Genomic DNA, 19,500 nt, shown 5'->3' with positions numbered 1-19,500 from the left:
TCTTCAGTGGCCTCCAGGCTGTGTGCTCCCTGCGCAGACACTGAATTCAGCCTGCTTCCCAGTGGCTGCTTGGAGACAGCCAGCAGCATGGCATCTCCTCCTGCTCTGCCACCTCTTGCCTCTGGTTCTCGGCATTTTCTCTGTCCACCATTGAGCTGCCATGCCTGGAGGGATGGCTTATTGCCCTTGAGAAATGCCTTTTTCCAGAGAGGCACTTGAGCACACAGTGCTGTGGAAGGGCAGATGCAGTGTCCTTATACAGGTCCCTTTGCTCCATAATTGTCAGAGTTGAAGACTGGCCAGTTACTAGCAAGCTGTCTGGTAAAAGCAGGAGAATTGTTTACTTTTTGCTTTTGATCCATGTGAAATTTAAAAAGGCAAAAATCAATTATAACACCAATTGCTTCAATTTCTGTTGTCCTTTGGAAAAGAAATGGAGGATTCACATTGTAGACACAAACTGCAAAATGTTTAAACCTTCGCTAAAGCCTTGTTTCTCATTCTCTTTTACCACTGTTGTCATTTGGTTTAACAGTGCTGTCAAATCTCTAAAGCCTCACCACATGACTGTTGCACAGTTGGCAGCTTTAGCTGCATTTTTCTTTTAAACTGGAACTTCAGGGAGGAGATACTCAATTTATAAATATGAGTGAGAAAGCAGCTCTTCCTGGCTGAAAATACAGCACGTTATTTCAGTTCCTGGGTGTTTAAAAGCAATCAGTTTGTTTACCGTCACACTGACAAAGGGCAAGTTTGCAGCATTAATTTATAAACTATAGTGCAGTAGAAATACCTTCGTTCATAGTAGCTGCTTTGGAGCTGGGAGTTGAAAGCTTTGCAGAAACCTTTGGTTTGGATTTTATTTGATTTGTGAATGCTCTTGAGTACTCTCCTCATTTCTCCTTTGAAAGCTTTCTAGGGAGAGAGGCAGGGAGTTAATGTGAATAACCTCATCCTGCATTGATGTAGTCTCACAAGCAGTTGTTTTTCCTCTTCAGCTCTGTTTTGTCCTATCTTTGCTCCGGTTTTTACTCTAAAAGGCCCCATGGAAAGCTGAGTGTTACTCTGAAGATGCCTATAAAGGCACAAAATAAACTGAGAAAGAGAAACCCTTCTTTTTGTGTGAAGCAGTATAAAAGTCTTCCTAAATAGCAAAGCCAGCTGTTGCTGATTTCTTTCATTTGATATAATTCCTTGGATTGTTTTTGCTTGAGTCAGAGGAGGGATGCAAGGGAGCAGGAAGGCAATGTTGTATGACAGGATGGGGCTCCTGCTTTGCTGAGTTCCCCCTGTAGAGCTCTTAGTATTTGGAGGGGAGAGTGTGCATCCTAACAGGGGAATTACTGATAACTGGTGACTTTGGAGTGTGTGAGGTGTTCAGCATTTCTTTCAGGTATGAAGCACAGCATAGAAGAAAGCAGAATGTGTATTCTCACTTTGGTAAAGTGGAGTTGGCTTCTCAACACTGAACAGGGCTGTAGACGCCTGCTTCCCTTTACACAACCTCGTTGTTCCCCTTCCACATCTCTTCATGGGGCTGCAGGATGTTGAGCAGGGTCAGTGAACATCTCTAGGTTTAAAATCTCCTTTGCCACAACATTGAGTTGCTTTTGACATTTATCAGTTCCCCTGTCCACCTCTATAGCTGCGAGCACCTACAGCAGGACAGCTCAATGGGTACTGCAGCAGCAGGAGCAAGCAGGAGCTGGGAACTGGGCAACTGCTAGTATGGTTGTGCTGCTCAGAAAACATCTCTGCGTCCACAGACTCAGAAGTGGTGGGAAGGAACCATTTATGAAGGGCCTTTACTTTCACAGCCAGTGGCTTGCGTGCATTTTAGAAAGAGAAGGGTAAGCCAGCATTGATTCTGAAATGCAGTGCACTGCAGAGGAGCCCTCGTATACCATGTACTAAAGTGATCTTTAACAGCACCACTAAATGGATTATTAATTTCCATTTGGTGGGCTGGGTGTGCCTCCAGGTATCTGAAGAGCATTGGGGTGTAGCCCCTGTGTCCTGGGAGGACTGTGCTCCACTGGGGTGTGATTAGAAGTGAGAGGAAGAGATGCTTGGAATATTATATATTGCTAGGTTGTCACCATGCAGTTTGTGGCTGAAATAAAGCTGTATGTTTTGTAGGGTATTTTTCATCAGAGAAATGCTTCTTGTAAAAGTGAGCTGTTCAAGAGATCCCCTGCCTGAAAATTAGAGAAATGCCAATAAATTCCTTTTTAATTGGAGAATTCCATGCAAGAAGGCTGCATCTGCAGCGCCCACCAGGAGCTTCTCTATAGGGCTGGTGTTCCTTGTATTCTCAAGGAAGCAAATAACAGTCAGATTAATGTTTGGCCAATATTCATGTTCTTTCCACATTGCAACCACTGTGCATAGCATGTGGTGGACAGCTGAGCATAGAGGTCTGTGAGCAGAGAATGAGGGGGAATGACAATAGCTAATCAATGAGGCAATTGGAGATAATCATTGGAATTGGGCTAGCATATCACTGCTGGAGGTGCTTTTATTCTAATGGTGCACCCTTTTCTGTTATCTTAATTTTGTTTTCTGCTCTCTTGGAAATTCCAGATCGTTATGTGGGATCTCCTCCTCTTTCCTCCCATTTGCTTAAAGATAACATGCTTGGGCTGGTACCCAGGCATAGAGGAATAAGTATATGTATACACAATGGAAGAAGCACCTAGTGCTGCTTTAAAGCAGATTGCTACTGTGCAAGATGAAGAGACCCATTCAAATTTGGGAATTGTTTTAATTTACTTACCTTATAGCCTTCGTTAGTGCTTGCAGCACTGGGATGTGTGTAAGTCCAAAGCTGCTGGCTCATGTGTATTCCATATGAATATTACAAGCTCTCTCTGCCATCCTGAATGCAATGCGTCGGGGTGGTGCTAGTGAAGGACACATTATGCTGTTGTGCTTCACCGGCTTTCTCCTAACCTTGAAGCAGGGTCTGTTTTCTCAGAAGCCTCTTCAGTCCAGAGCTAAAATTAAGGTGATGCTTTCTGTCATTTCTGCCGTGATTAATATTTTTTAAATAGATGCACAACATCCTTTCGGAGGGATGCTGGATTTCCATGCTTTCTTCAAATGGAGCATTGAATCAAATCACCGGGATGTAAAGTAGTTGTGGCTGGCTGAAATATTTGTTTATCTAAGTGCAGGTTAGAAACTATCAACCCTTCAAATAAAAACCCACTTATGGCTACATCCTACAGTTGTTTGCCTTAAATATTTTTAACTTCTGCTCTTGTTTTTCGAAAGGTATTTTGGGGAGTTTCATCAACATAATTGCTTGGACTCTTCTCAAGTCTCTTCCCCTGGTAGCATATGCCTGTCTGCTTCCTGTCTTTGGTTTCAACGTGCCTTTTTGGGTGCAGTGAAGATGACTGTATAACACTGTTTTCAGACCTGCATTTTGGTTTTTTTAACCATTAATGTGTGACCAGGAAAGTGCAGCTAACTCCTTTAAGGAAGAATAACAACTACAAAAAAAACCACAAGACTGACTCTACGTGATGGCCATTAAATGCACAAAATAAACCTGGACTCGTGACAAGAGAATGTTTAAAATTCTTCATATAAGAAGCTGCAGACTGCTTGTTGATCTCTGTGTTCCTGGTCTTTCAGACAGTAGCACATCTGTTTTGAATGAATAATATTCTTCTGGTATCTGATAGTGGTCAGGACATGATGTCTAGTTTATTAAATACTTCTCAGGAGTGGACATTTTCTCCATCATTGGCCATTTACAGCACTGAAGCTGGATATCTGCTTCATCTCCCTTGCTGTCTTCTAGTAAAATGAGAAAAAGAAATATGAAGTGTTTAAAATATTCCTCATTGAAAATTTCAGTCTAAGCCAATGAGGGCCCCCTAGATACTGCCTTCTGTGTGAAAAGGTGATCTTCAGAGGTGGTATTGCTCGGTACTGTAATTAACAGTGTTTTGCCCTAAAATTGGTGCTTCTGAAGGAGTTGGTATCTTTCAAAGTACCTCAGTTCGGTAAATGAGGAGCCCAGCCTTGTCAGATATCTCGCTTGCTCCTTGCCCATGGATGCATCCTGGTCAAAGTGCTATCTCAAGCCAAATTTCTATCCATATCCACTTCAAGCTCAGATTAAGTCTCAAATATTTTGCTGCCCAGAGTGGGCATTGTGATGGTTAGGGGATTGTTCGAAGGTTGAGAGCACTGGCAGTGGTCATGCAGCATCCCCATGCAGGGCAGGGCTTCTTAGCACAGTCAGGCTGTGCCTTCTCCACCTGAGAAGCAAAAGGACATGCTTTTTCTTCTGATGGCTACAAGATGTGGTTCAAGGTAGAACAAGCAGTTAAGAGCAAGCGGATTGTGCTTAATGAGATTAGTCTCAAGCAAAGGTGAAGCTATGTTTGCCTTTTGTCTTATTTGGAAAGCAGTGCAGCAGAGGCTCTGTTGTATTTGCTGGATGATGTAGGGGTCCATCCACAGTGTTGATCACTAGTGTCATGCTGATCTTAGCTAAAGGAAAATCCTCTTAAAGTAAAATACAAATAGCAAAGCAGTTACTTGTTTTCCAGAAGTAACTGGAAATAGCAAAGTAGTTTGTCATATGAAGAAAGTAAGACTGAATAGTTGTTTTGGATATGATTATTACGTAAAAGGTCCAAAGACTTTTTTTCTCTTCAGGCTGAAAACAGTGCTCACAAAGCATGTTTCTTCTCATAGGATGATGGAGTCTTTGTAAATACAGAAGTCTAGTTTAGGATTAACAGAACTTCTGCAGTCCAAATGTCAGCTTCTCCCGCTTTGTGAAACAATAAAGCATTTGTACCTTAAGGACCAGTATGCTATGTTTTCTGGTGGCCTTTCTGCAACATCCTGGTCAAACATTCATGGCTTACACATCAGAAGACTTTTACAAGTCTCTTTTAGGTGAGCAGAGGGAAAGCTTTGTGAATCTTCAAAGAAAGCAAAAACTTGTAAATGAAAAAGGAATACAGAGAAACTCTTTTACCAACCAGATCTTTTGTTTTTATCTGAGAAGCCTGTCTAGACAAGCATCTATTTTAATGACATGCAAAGCAGAATAGTACATGAATACTTCATTAGTAAAAGAACTTGTCATCTTTGAACCCTGATGTAATGTTTCTTGGAAGTTGTTACCTTCTTGCAATGTTAGATCCAAGTTTTACAGAGCAATATAGAAGTGACAGTACATATGGTATAGCTAACATGACAACTACCAATCATTAATACATAATTGACTTTATCAGACCTTATTTGGGTAAAGAAGAACTTGCCAATGAATCGGTCTGCTCTAGAGTTTGTATCATGGCAAAAGTCTGCAAGGAAAGAGATTGGGAAGCTATCTGTTTGCTGTTGTAGAGGTGACTTGGTGGCTGGTTAATCAGCCTCTGAACCCATGGTAGTGGTTAAAATTCGCTGTTGTCTTGATTTTAGTTGGTAGTTATTCATAGTCCTGGTCCAGTAACTGGCAGTCCTTAGCCGTGTTGTGGATTAGAGGTGTGTACCAGCCTGATGGGTGTCTTAGTTGTCTGCCACAACCAGAGCAGATGAAAAGCCCCTGAATTGCATAGCCTGTAGGTATTTGTGCTCTAGTAAAACTGTATTAAGGAAGAATTATCTTAGTTCTGCAAGTAAATTACTCAAATGTTGAGGTTTCTGGTGTAGTTCCCCTCTTCTCCTGCTTCCCATCTTCTCCTGCTTCCTCTCTTTCTCTGGCTTCCCCTCTTTCTCTGGCAGGCGAGCATGGTGGGGCTGCAGATCCCAGTTCTTTTGACAGGATTGTCACTGCTGCTGTTGCCATCAGTGAGGATTTTTAATAGGAATTTTGAGGGAGTTGGTTCAGGGCCCTGAGCCCCCTTTCCCACAGGCATTCTCCTTCACAGATCATTCTCTTCCCAACTGTCCCTCCTCCCATGATAGCTGTTCCCTCTCCTCTCCCTACCCTGCTCTCCCCACTGTAGCACAGCAGGGACAATAAGGGATGAACACATGCTAGCTGGCTAAAATTTGAAGAGAAGTGGCTTGCTTATTTAGTGCAGAAATTCATGTCTTTCAGAAAACTGTTAATTATTTTTCACCTTCAGCCTAGTTAATTACTGCTAGTGAATTAACTAACGCTGATGCTTCCCTATGGTAAAGGGAGCAGATTCCTGTGCCCAGTGATGCATCTTGCATTTCTGCACCAGCCTCTTCCCAAAATAAGCACCCCTTTCTCCTTCTCTTCCCCTCCTCCCCAAAATCCAACCCAAACCAAAAGGTTTCTGACAAACAGCAATGGTTGCAGACAGATTGGCTTTTGGTTACCACACACGAACAAGACATACATCAGACTGGGCAATGACGGCACATCCCTCTTACCCAATGGATTAGTGCAGAAGGAGCTGCTCAAACCCCTTGTCTTGCTTTGTTCTTCAGATGCATCTGGGTTTCTTTGGCATGTGAGCACAAACAATTTCATCTTAGAGGGGAAGCTTTGCTCTCTGCAGGGCAGCAAACCTCTGGTTGCTGTAGGTACCAGGCACTGCTGATTCGGTGGTAGTGGTTTGGGGTTTCCTCCCTGAGCTAGTGTGCAGCCATGAGTTGCAAAACTGGTTTAAGAATGGTTTACTCATGAAGATTGCAAGCTTGGTTCACAAACCTACCCAGCACTAGGGTGAGGTGGGCTTAGTCAAAAGCAGGATGACTTAGGTATACATGGGGGATCTTTGGCTGGATACTACAACTGTGATTTGCTTTCTAAAATAGGATTGCAGCAAAAGCAGCTAGTTAGGTTCATGCAGGTTGGAAGGGACCACAAGAATCTCTGTAGTACAGCACTCTCCTGAAAGCATGTCTCAGGTTATTGCCTTGCAGAGCCTTTTCAGGCAGCTGAATGTGTGTTATTTTATCAGTGATCCTGGAGTCTGGGTGAGCCAGGTTCTCTAAAGAACATCCAAGCATGGAGATGAGCATGAGCAGTGCAATGGCTGATTCAGTGAACCAGTTACAAGGTAGTTCTCCTGCCAAAGAACAGTGTGAGCATTACAGAGGCAGGGTATCTTTTCTCCTCCCTTCTCTTGCTGTCATGCACCAAGAACAATTCCTGTTTCTCTTGTGTCAGTTGCTGCAAGCAGGAGTGAGCTGGTCCCCGCTCACCAAGCAGCTCCTGAAGCTCTGGGATCTCCTGCTGGCTCTGGGAGTTTGCCTTTGTGGAATTGAGCCAGACCGATAATGTTTCTGTAATGGAAGAGCTGTTTTTCAGTCAATTTGAAATGAGAATTATGAAATGCTTAACACCCATTATCTACAAACCCCATTCTTTAAAGAGCTGGAGTAAGTTCTTTATAACAAAGGGAGGCTGAAGATGAGAGCAGAGCTGTGTTGTGTAAGCAGTTGTGCTGTGGCTTAGGAGACAGGCATTTGCCTTTATAGAGGCTTTGTACAGCAGCTTTATGATAGTTTAAATTTGCATAGCCTGTGGAAGTTTAGTGTGGAAGAAGCATAGGAGGGGGATTATATGTGTGGGTTATTATCTAGTGCTTCATCCACGCCATTAATGATTATAGCTGCTTTATTGTGCTCCGTACGTGGTGCAAGGCACAGGCTTGCACGAGTACTCCCACACGATGCCCTCCAGAAAACGGGAGAGCTACAGTTGTTAACTGCAGCATTAAGCTGTTCCAGTCATTACTGAGTTACACGGGGTTTAATGTGAAAGAGCTTTTTTTTTCCCTGTTAACTCCTCCCGGTTTGTGATGCTTGTAGGTGAGCTGGAACAAACCACTGCATGTTTTCACTTGTTTCTCTTGATCCTCTTCATGTAGTGAGCAGTCATCCTTCACCACTCTCATAAGCCATTGACGTCAGTACACGTCTCTTTTTTCTTCTAAGATCCTGTGTTTCCCAGCTGTGACCGAGAATTGGTGACTAATAAAGATTAAGAGATAGTTCAGCTTTTCTGCCTCAGTCATTGCTCTCTAGGAATTGCTGTACTGTAGGGCCCAGAAGAAGACCCAGTTGTTTTCTGATGTTGATAATGAGTTTCAGGCATTAGAGACCTATACTAGATTCAAACCACTGGTGTACAGGTGAAAGCTCTACTACTGCCAATCTGTTCAGCAATCCAGGCTCAACTTGGGTTTAAAATGAAGCTTTTCAGTAAAAGAACAAATGAACCAGCTGTTCCTTGGGCAAATGTGTTATACGCAGACACTTAAACGCCTTAAATTAGCTAGTCTCACTGCAATGCTAGATTTTGTTTTGTGTCATCTTAATTTCTCTTCCTGCAGCAAGTCTGTCTGAGGGAATGGAAGAAGAGATAGAATCTGCTCAGTTCTTGGGGTTTGCGTGTTTCTGAGTAATTCTCTTCAAAACTGTCCAAAATCTTAAAGAAACAGAAGGCAGAAACAATAATTTGTTACTTTTTCTAAAAACAGAATGGTATGTATGCAGTTTTAAAGAAATTCCAAAATGTCATTAAAATGCATTAAAACTCTTTACATTTTTAGATGAGTGTGGTCATACATGCCTGGTTGCAGTAACTTTTGCAAGTTTACCTTCATGTCATTTAAATTGCTAGTCCAAACTCTGAACTGCTTAGCAGTATCTCAACCAGTTGTTTTTTTAGTGTTTGCCTTTACCAATCCAGAGAAAGATCACCATCCTCATAATCTAAGTAAAACAGAGTTTTTATGGCCTGCAAGGCAATTCCTTTCAAAATGTTCCAATTCCAAATGCTTCATGATCACATCTGCTTATTTTTCTGCCTGAAACTCTCAAGCTCTTTTCTACCTGGATAACAACCAACGAGAAGCTCTGCCTTGCAGCTCTTTCCATAATTCCTCAGTCTCCAAGATTATATTACTTTTGAAATATTAAAATATTCCCATCTGCTGTGATTCTGCCATCTTCTGTTCTGTTTGACTTGTTTTAAGCCTATAAAGTTAACTGCATAACTGTGTTGCAGTCACTTGTACCAAATGACTCAAGAGTTTGGTTGAAAGTGTAAGTCTTTAACTGGGAAATGTTCAGGATAATGTGAATTATCCTGAAAATGGTTAGTGAGATCCTCGAAGCACCTTGCCTGTCACCTTAATTTTGAGTGCTAGAAGGTTGGAGGGGATTAGGGTTTGGAGTTGGTGGGTTGGTTGGTTGTGTCATTGGCTTTCCTTAAAGGCAGTTCTTCATGATGCTACCAGGATATCCCATATCCAAGTTTATTAAAGTCATGTTAACATCTAGAGGAGTATTTAAATATACAGAAAATATATTGAACTATTGATAAGCTTAATTTGTCTCTCCTCAATATAATTGTCAGCTCTTTTTATAACATCTTGATTTTTCACATCCAGTACGGAATCCTCCGCCTAGACCTGCATGCCAGCCACCCATCCTCTGCTGCTTTGTTCTTGAAATCTGCCCCTTTTACGTGGCTTCTTTCTAGCCTGCCTGAGCTGCCAAACCTCTGTTTGCATTGCTTTTTCCTCCTCTGGTTTAAGGGAGGCTGCGTCTTTCCTATGCTGTAACTGGCTGGTGAAGACCTTGGTTGCCTAAGTAACGGGAAACCTAAAAAAAAAAATCTTTCTCTTTTTCTGTTTTCTCATAAAAGCTTGACATTCTTTTAGTGCCCTTCCTGTTAAATAACTTGGGTGACCCAAGCTGATGTATCTCACAGGAAGGATCAGAAACATGGTTTTCAATTATAGCAGCAAAATTACAAAGGGTTTTGTAGTTCGGATGTTTAATTTCCTGCGTGCTTTGTGCTCTGTAAGGGATGCTGCAGTGAATGCCTTGGTGAAGAGCTGCCATCTGGCTGGTGAGATGGGCCTTGCTGTGGTGACTATGGGTAATTCAACCACTTTCTCTTCCTTTCTGATAACTTGTGTTTGCCTCATCACTTAAAATAGCTCCATGCTCACCGTGCCTTCCAGTGAACACATACAGCCATCATTTTGCTTTTGAACTAGAACAGACATGATACAACCCTTTGCATTCTGCTCTTAAGTTTATTGTGGTTTACAGTATCTTGAAGGTTGTAGCAGAGCCTGACCCTCTCCAGAGATCACTTAAGCCTCAGAAAGCCCAGTGGGAATTAAGCTGGCTGAAGAGGACTACACTGTGTGTGCACAGCTCCGTATCTCTTAGGAGGTGAGGCTCAACATCTCGCCTCCTCCTTGGGGCTCCAACTTGGCCTTCAACAGGCGCAGGGTACCGGTAAGGAGATGATTCATTGTAAAGTCTCTTCTGCTCACAATCATAGTCTTCTATGCTTTGATCAATGTATCCAGTCTTGAAAGCCATTGGATGGTAGGCAAAAGGACTCGAGAGTCTTCAGAGTGTTTTTACCAGTATGAGTGGAAGAATGGGATTACTGGTGAGGTTTATGGTAACGTGTTGTTACATTAACAGTTTGTTATAAGCTGTTCCTCAGTGTGGGATGGGACTATGCTGTTCTTACTGGCAAATGGTTCTTCTTTTTGGTCTTTTTTTTTTTTTTTTTAAGACAGACCTCCAAGTTAGCTTTGGTTTCAGAGGATTTTTTAATATTGCTTATCTGATTATGATTAAGCAATCCGGTGTTTATAGCATATGCTTTGACCTTGATGTTAGTTCAGCTGGGCAAGGATGTAAATGATGAAAAAATTCCTTAGCAAACTTACCCCACGGTATCTAAAATTAACTCTTTGATACACTATTCTAAAGTAGGAGCATTCTTTTAAGATAGTGGCTTTTGAAGACAGATACAAGTTCAGCTGCTTTGGCTAAATGTACAGGCTGTTGAACTTTGGATGTTTCTTCATCAGCAAACAACATCTATTTGTTTCTATGAATGTGATCCAGAATTTAATACTGTGACATTTACTAAATAGATCAGGCGTACAGAATGAAACCAACATCGTAAGGTAAAACTGAAGTATGGGAACTTCGGGCTTTAGTCTGTATAACACAAAGCACCATGTAAGGTAGAGATCCAATACAGTTTTGATAAAAGCTGATTAGCTCTAAAATTCATAGATGATACAGGACTGCAGTGAGTGGTATAACTGTATTTTTTTCTGGATTTCTTCTTTTGTTTTGTTTTCTCACTAAATCTCAGGGCTTAGCTGCCTTGGTGCTACCTGTGCAAACAGAAAAGCTCCAAAAGCAGCTGCACCTAGGACATTGATTTTTTTAGCCAGAGATTTCCTCTGTGTGTTTTCATCCATACAGATTATCCTTAAAAAAGGGGTGCTTCTGTCTAAAAGAAAGATGCAGCACAAGATGCTGCTGTCACAGTGGGCTGAGTGACAACAGTACATCCCTGAGTTAGAATTTTATATTGCAGTAATTGTGCTGATCAAACAGGCAAGTTTAAGACAGCTCCCTGACAGCATGAAAAACCTCCAACTCAAAGAGCCGCCCTTAGTTTCTAACAAGGAGCAGTTGTGTGCAGAACTGCCGAGTCAAAGAGTTTTTTACTTATTCTGTAGCTGAAGGACTTGGCTCCTCTTCAAACATTTCTGCCTACAAAAGGATGGGTGATCTTGCAAGGGAATGTGCCCCCTCTAGGGGCAAAAATGTGGAAGTTTGTTCTAGCAGGTAAATTCAAAACGGGAAAAGCGTTTGCTTGGAGGGTTGAATATCTGGAGGGGGTTAACCACAGTGAGAAGGGATTTCTGCTGTGATTTAGGATGCGGCTTTCACAGCATCTCGATTTCGTGTCTTGCTGCAAGAGGTGAGCTGTGCTGTCTGCAGCAGGGCTCTGCTTTCAGCCTTCTGTAACTCTTAAAATATGAAAAATGTGCTGCTGTTTTTGCAGGGCATATCTATCTATCTCGGTAATAAATATCTTTATAAAGTGTGCCTCATACTGGGAAAAAGTCATCTTGCATTTGTTACTTCGGTAAGTGCTATAATTCTTGAGCTGTTCGTGCGTGTTGTACCCTTTCAGTAAGACGGAATGCCGTGTGAAGGCAGCACACAGCTGGCCAGTCGTCTCTAACATGAACACCCAGATTATCCCAAGGAAGTTCTTAGGAGTCTGGAGAAATACAAATCACTTTTGAAACTTCAGGGCTTTGAATATGGGAGTTACAGATGCTGTGCAACTATAAAGTATGGGTGGGTGTTGTTGCTGTGGTGGTGACACCGTGCTCCAAACTGAGCCGCAGAGTTGTCTGACTTGGGTGGTCATGTTTGTTCTGGCAGTGCTCACTAAAACATGGGTCCTATATGAAACCGTTTCAGCAAGTTTTGAATGCTTGAGAAGTTACAAAACCTTTCATTCACAGTGGTCTCTTGCCTTTGGTATTTGCTATTTTGCCTATTCAGAGCTTGGGTTTGGGATCATGTAATTCATCCAAGTAGCATTTTATGGGTAAATGTGTTCCCTGAACCTTGGGCTGTGTTCCCAGAGAAATATTCCTCTTTTAAAGGTCACATGGGGAGAGCTTCATCTTCTCTCATCTCTTCCTGCTGCTTTTGAAGTTTATCCTGGTTTATCGGGGAGGTGCTTTTAACTCAACCCCAAGTTTCCATAAGGAAACAAGGTGAAGCAATTTTTAATGAAAAGTTAAGATTTCTGTAACAGTCCTTTAAAGCCTGAATTCAGACCTCTTCACTCGGGTGGTTCAGCTGTAGGGCAAGTGCTTCCAAGCATGACCACTCCAGTGTTAAATGTGAAATGCATTCATACTCATCTTTTTCCCCCTCTCTTATCTCCTAAAGGTGCTCTTACAGAGTGTTACGATGAACTGGGCAACCGGTACCAGCTTCCCGTCTACTGCCTCGCCCCACCTATCAACATGATAGAGGAGAAGGGTGATCTGGAGACTCTGGATATTCCTGATCCCCCACCCAATTCAGGACACGAATGCCAGCTCCGTTTGCGCCTGTCCACAGGCAAAGACCTCAAACTCATGGTCCGCAGCATGGACACGGTGTACCACATGAAGAGGCGGCTGCACGCAGTGGAGGGAGTGGAGCCTGGAAGCCAGCGCTGGTTCTTCTCAGGCAGGCCACTGGCAGACAAAATGAAACTGGAGGAGCTGAAAATCCCAAAGGACTACGTGGTGCAAGTCATTGTGAGCCAGCCCTTAGCAAATCCCACCCCTGTGGAAAACTGATTTCTGTTTCTTGTTTATTGATTCTTCTAGCCTCCATCTCTGTCATGGGGTTTGTTTTACTGCCCTCTCTTCTTTTGGTTTGTCCTGCTAATGGCGTAGTTCCAAGAAATGACCAGCAAAAATTCCATCTGTGATGGAGAGCTGCAAAAACAAAATATGAATATGTAAACTGGCCTTCGGGGTTTGCCTGATCTCATATTTAACACAACAGCAAGCAGCACAGGGCAAGGGCAAAGGAAAGAGCAGGAAGGGGAAGGGAAGAGAGAGGAGGTAAAAGAGGGAGGGAGGAGATTGTCTTTCACTTAAACAATACAAATACGTAACGATTCTTCAAACTGTAGGTGATGTCCTGATCCATGGAACCAGAGCAACAGAGAGCACTTTTATTTAAAAATCAAAACAAAGCCTTCATCAGTTGATAACATTTCATATCAGCACCACGTACACTTCATGCAAGAATCTCAGCTGCTCTGGGTAGGTCCTGTGCTGCCTGTTATCAGGGATCCTTTCTGGTTTGACCTAGCTCATGGGCTTTACCCAGGCCCTGCCAAGGCACAGCCAGCCCTGGGCAGTGGAGCTGGCCTGGGGGCTCAAGTTCCTGGTGATGCTCAGACCAAGCAATTGTACATTCCAAGGTGGCAACACAGTCCTGTGCCATTGTGGGCTCCTGAGCTGGGAAGACAGCCCACCAGAGCCTTAGGCAATAACTTAGTCAATGTATACTCTCATGTACTGTACTGTACTGTAAACTTACTTGCTACCAGACTGACTTAGCCTGAAGCTTACTGGCTCATGGGCACCTGAGCATGTGCCTGTTGAATTCCTGTATATCACTTGGATCATTAAAACAAGCTGTGACCAGGCTAGCTGAGGGGAATGATGGTCTGCGCTTAAGTGTTAGGTGCATCACCTTTGTCAAATGGCAAGGTAGTAGGTCCAGGTTAAAGTGCAGTTACACCCAGATGCAATGGATTGCAACTTCCCCTGCTCAGTTCCTAGAGGTCACAAAGCCTGGAAGATGGTGAGGAGTACATGACAGCAGGCATTTTTCAGCTTTTTGTGTGAGTGTCTTTTGCAGCAGCAGTCTTCTAGCCCTGGTGACTCTCTAACCAGGACCACTGGAGGTATCCTTACCAGCATGCACCCACAGCCCTGAGCGTGACAGTGGTGGTTCACAGCCAGTGCTTTCCCTTCAGAATGTAAGAGGAGCGCTGTCAGTAAATGACAGATCCTTTTGTAGTCTCAAAAATCTGAATCAGAGCATATTTTGGGGGTGAGAGATCCAACTGCTTATTCCCTCAAAGATGCTCTCTGTGTTCCTTTGGCTGCTCTGCACCCCTGTCTGGTAATGCCTTTGGTCGAGATCAGACCTTTTAAACACAATTTCTAGTTTTCTTGGGTTTTGGTTTTGGTTGGTTTTTTTTTCAGCCAGATTTGAAATAACCTTCCAAAGTCAAATATGCTGTTCAGGTGTGAATAGCTTGTTTTTGTGGGTTTCTGTCTTCCCTCTCTGAATCAGTAGTCTGAAGCTACATTTGTCCCAGCTCTTTCTCATTGACTAGAGAAACTGGTGGGTTACAGGGACAATTTTAAACTTGTTACTTTTGCTTCTTCATTAATTCCCTGAAACTCAGTTTCTGGGACTCAAAGGGAGTTCTTGCTCCATGAGCATCAGGAGAGAGCCAGAATTGATCAGTGGTCACTTATACAATATCAAGAGGCTTTCCCAGCAGGTGGAAGCAGGCGCAGAATTTACATTGATGGTTGGAAAACAGATCCACATGTGATAAGCATCTCCAACCCTACCCCAAATAAATAGAGCTTTCTTGTTGTTCCCTTGGTTGTACAAAGCCTATGGTTTTCTGACAGCTCCTTTAGACCCACTTTGGTACAGGATAACTGAAGTGCAGTGGCAGAGCTGTATAAAGGAAAATTAGTTCCCTGTTCTTGTAAGCAACAAAGTGACTTGGTTTTCTTCTTTTCTTCTAAAAGATTAACTCAAAGCTGATAAATGCTAATCTGTAACAAAAGGCTTTTATTGTAGAAGGTTTCTTTTAAGACAAATCTGATTTCCTATACTGTGTTTTTGCCACCAAGATCTTTTGCATTCCACAAGGGAAAAAAGTACTTGGTCTATAAACAGCTCAAAGCTCTCTTGGATTTTTGCTGGCAAAGGATGGTTTCATGCCAGAAAGACACTGCTTGTCCATGAGGCATAAATTACGTCTCTGTGTTAATGGTCTTTATGATGTCCTTTCCCTGCAGGCCCTTCTGGAAGGGGGAGATTGTGATGAAGGAGGAGCAAACCAGGCTAACAGCTCTGTAACTGTGAACACTACAGTGCATACAACTATTTTCCTTTTTTCTTTCTTTTCTTAAGGATACGTTTTGTTGATTAGTTTTCTCTTTTTCTATTTTCATTCAGATAATTATACTGGGTTTGAGATTACAGTGTGTAGGGTCAGGGAGAGCTCCTCCTTTCCCTCTCCCCACTCTGAGTTGGAAAAGGTTCAGTTTTATTATGCCATTACAGATGACTATGTTTTATATTAATTGCTTTTATGTTGGGCAGCAAGGTGAGCTGAAGGCCAAATTGTGAGTGGGCTTTGAGTAGAACAGAGAATGGGTTCATTAAAATACTCTTTTCCCTAACAGCCCCTCCTCTCTCCCTCCTGTCCCTTAAGCACATACGTATAACTGGAAAAATTCAGTGATAAAATACTTTGAAAGTGAAGACTTTTCATCCTCTTCTGTACAAAATGACAGGTGAGCACGGACCCTGCTGGAGACAGGAAACAAATTTTACAGGATTTGTATTAGGAAGGATTTCTAAGTTTCAAAACATATACTTAAAAAAATATTGGTAATGAAGGCATACAGGCATACAGCATGTTGAGTAACATATCCCATGTGTATAACTAGAAGTTGCAATTTCCATTGAGAGAACAATGATTTCCATTTCTGAAATGCATTGTCTTTGTCCTGCAAGATGTTCTTGGCTATAAACACCACTGCAGGGGATTGGGCTGGGGCTCCTGTGGGACTCGAGTGGGTTCCTGGGGCACAGTGGGGCTCCCCACATGCCCTAGAGGAGGGAGGGAAGGAGGAAGAGGAGACTCATTTAATGGACCAGTGGAGTAGGCGTGGCTGGAGTGAGGCTGACCAAGTGTTAAACTGCTGCTGAGCTGGCAGCCCTGGTGAGGATTGGTGCCGGTCTACATGGTGGATGCTGCTCACAGCAAGGATGGGTGGAAGCATGCTGGTGTGGCCATCTTTCTTTTGCAGGGAGAGTATGTGTTGAGCTTGGGCTCAGTGCTGCTGGCAGCATGGCCAAGGCTGCCTTTTGGCCTGTCAGGTGGTGTGCTGCCAGCACCATGGGGTGTCTTGGGCATAGCTGAAGCAACACAACAGGTTTCTTAACACACAGCCATGAACTGCAATGCCAAGTACAGACAAGCGAGGAGTAATAGGACTTCTTATTAGGCCCATCAGCCCTTTCTGTCATTCCTGATTAGCTCTGGCTATGGACTGTTGCCAGTAGATAACATTTTTTTTTTTTACCGTGTTAGTGACAGTAATCACGTCTGTTTGACGTGATTCAGATTTTTATACTCCTTATTGCTGCATCTGCCTGACCCAGAAGTAATAACACGGTGAAAGTCCCCACTCCTCAACAGCTTGAAGGGCAGAGAGACACAAAAACGTGCAGTCTGCTGGGGCAACAGAGCTCCAGGAAAGCCCCAGATGCTGTAGATCCATTGCTTGGTGCACTGCAGATGGATGTTCACAGTCATCTTCCACCATGAAGTGACAGCTGCTCCTTCAGAGCATCCAGTTTCACCTTGGCTCTTTGTGCCCCTCAATTTATTGGTGCAGAAAACACAGCTTGAAGTAGCTGTGCTGCAAGAACTGGTTTAGTTTTCTGAAAGCCTTTGCTTCTCTGCATCTGGGAAGTGTTTTTGAAAACTAAATGATGTGAGTCACCAGTGTAGTAAGTTGAGTTTTCTAATAGACACCCCAGTGCTAAAAGTAGTAACAACAACCACAACAAACATTCCCCCAGGAGCAACCAAACAAAACCCAGCTCCTCTTTGCCTTCCACATAAAGTTCCTAAGTGGCTTTGGGGAGGAGAGAACAGGGGGGTTCATTGGAGCAGCAAGGCAACACATGGCAATGTCCATAACCTTTGGTAAAGCAGATGGCTGATTGATAAGATATTGCTGTAGTATGACATGCTTCTGCATATATATCCGTTGTTAGTAAATAATGTAAAAACATTTTAAAAACTATTAAAAAAAGAATCTTTGTTACAATGGTGGGATGCTTTTAGCCATGGATTTTTGGAAGCATTTTTGCTGTGTAAGTGTTGACGGACTGAATGCTGTACGTTTCTCCATTTCTACTTTCATCAGAAACGAAAGTGGTAGCTACATTTCTGACTCTTGATGTCTACTTTAAAAACTCTTTTCTATGTCACTGTACAGACATCCAAAACCCTGCACCTTATGCAGAGAATGTTTACATTAAAAAATCTGTTGGCTTTTTCGCTGCGCTGCTCAGCTCCTGTTATGTTGAAATGTCAGTAGTCTCTGTTAGAGAAAGGGGCTTCTTCTCATTTGCCCTTTGCCAGTTCCCCTGTAATTCTGGCTCCCTCCTGGATGATGACTGCCAGCTCTTGGACAGCTTGTGCTCTCCTGGAGCAGGATGTAGAGCTGTTGGAGAAAGGTGTTTGAGCAGACTTGCTTTGGGTGGGGGGATGAGCTCCCCAAGAAGAAATCTGCTTCAAACCCACTGAGATGTTGGTGCTCTGCCTTGCAAGTGAACTGATCTAGGAAGCCTTGGAGTTACACTTCCCAGCAGCTGTGCTTCTGTCTTCTTCCAAAGAAGATGAATGTCCTGCTGTTACATCCGCAGCTACAAACCCTTCTGTTGGTTAATGACTGTATATACAAGTCTGCCTGCTTTAAGACTTTCCCTTTCATCAAGTGTTTTTGATTGCTCTGTTCTTCAAATGGCTCTCCTCTTCTGTATTTCATCCGCTTAGGTACTCTTGTAGCCGTGGGGTGTTGCTCTTGTTCATAGGAGATGGAGCTATAGCTCTCCTTCCAGGGGAAGTCCATGCCACTGAGCCTACAAAAGTCAACTGCTTGGAAGATGAGATGTTTTAACCAGCGGGCTTCTTATGTGGACTTGGAGACTTCTAAGAAACGTGTCCACTGGACTCTCCATGAAAACAGATGTTCATGCCCTCCAAGCAGGACCGCTTGCTGGGTATTTATGCGCTAAACTCTGTATTTGTGTATTTACAGACAAAGACCATTTGATCAGAGCCATGGGGCAAATAGAGAACTCAAAATCCTGGCTCCTGCCTTAAAACTTTTAGTTTATCTTGAGCTCCAAAAATTCTGCACCTGCTCGTTCCCAAGTCCCATTTTTCCTTTAGGAAATTTGAATCCAGTGAAAGGCTGGAGGCAGTTTAAGGAAATTTAAACCCACATAAATTTTAGCTGATGGCTTTATTAAAATAACTAACTGGTCTTTTATTAGAAACCCTATTTGTGCCTCTCAAGTCCAGGGAATGTTGAAAAAGTGGAGGTGGCTTTGGAGCAATGATTGAAATGACTCTGTTAGCTGGCAACTTGTAAGACACTTTCATATGCTCTGAGCAAGAAACTTTGGTTTTTGTCCTCTCTGCCTCATGGTAATGGCTTTCAAAGATGGCTGGTACCATCAAATTTGTACTTCTTGAATAAATATCTTCATTTTTATGGTAAAACCTTTTGTATGCAGCTCGTTTGTGTGTGCCATGTAACAAGCATTCCTATTGCGCAGGATATGGTGCTAGATTTGGTACTGACACACAAAATACATATCTCCAACACGAGGATGAGTGACATGAATGGTTTTTTTTGTTTTCTTTTTTTCCCCTTTTAGAGGAGAAAGTCTTTAGAGTCATATATACTGTTGTTAAACATGTTGTTATATACTGTTGTTAAACATGCTTCTTAACTGTTCCCCCCCTCTCTGGCTCCTTCAGTCAATGAAGAACTCTAGGCCAATAATAACGATGCTGTGAACACCAGGTAACTTTTAAAATGCATTATGTATTTTATGTTGTGCCTCTGTTTCTTGGTTGACAGAGCGCAGTAGTGTGTACACATAATCAGCTGCAAAGCACAAGCAGGTGCTCTTTTAGACTGTTAAATTACGTGGTTTATTTTTCTCTAAGCCAAGGGAAGATCTGCCATTGAGAGCAAACCGCCATGACCTGCTGTCAGAAATGCTGTACACAATGTCCTGTATTTAAGACAAAAAAGAAACTTCTCTTCCCCTGCATTTGAAAAAATAAAAGTACTCCTGGAAAAGCCATGCCTTAAGAAATAAATGCAGTGTTGCTTT

General features: G+C 42.8%; 1 protein-coding gene across 1 annotated transcript in view; it reads left to right on the top strand.

Moving 5' to 3' along the window:
- Positions 1-13,274, top strand: part of UBTD2 (ubiquitin domain containing 2) — a 50,473-nt gene extending 37,199 nt beyond the window's left edge. The window contains exon 3 of the mRNA XM_062607701.1: positions 12,703-13,274. Within this exon, the coding sequence (XP_062463685.1) occupies positions 12,703-13,100 (398 nt within the window). The 3' untranslated portion in view covers positions 13,101-13,274. The remainder of the gene's footprint in view (positions 1-12,702) is intronic.
- The last annotated feature ends 6,226 nt before the right edge of the window (positions 13,275-19,500 follow it).

The sequence above is a fragment of the Pezoporus occidentalis genome, unplaced genomic scaffold (assembly GCF_034315485.1).
Source record: "Pezoporus occidentalis ecotype Australia unplaced genomic scaffold, CSIRO_AGI_Poc_V1 ctg124, whole genome shotgun sequence".
Classification (NCBI taxonomy): Eukaryota; Metazoa; Chordata; class Aves; order Psittaciformes; family Psittacidae; genus Pezoporus; species Pezoporus occidentalis.
This window is presented reverse-complemented; position numbering and strand designations above follow the sequence as displayed.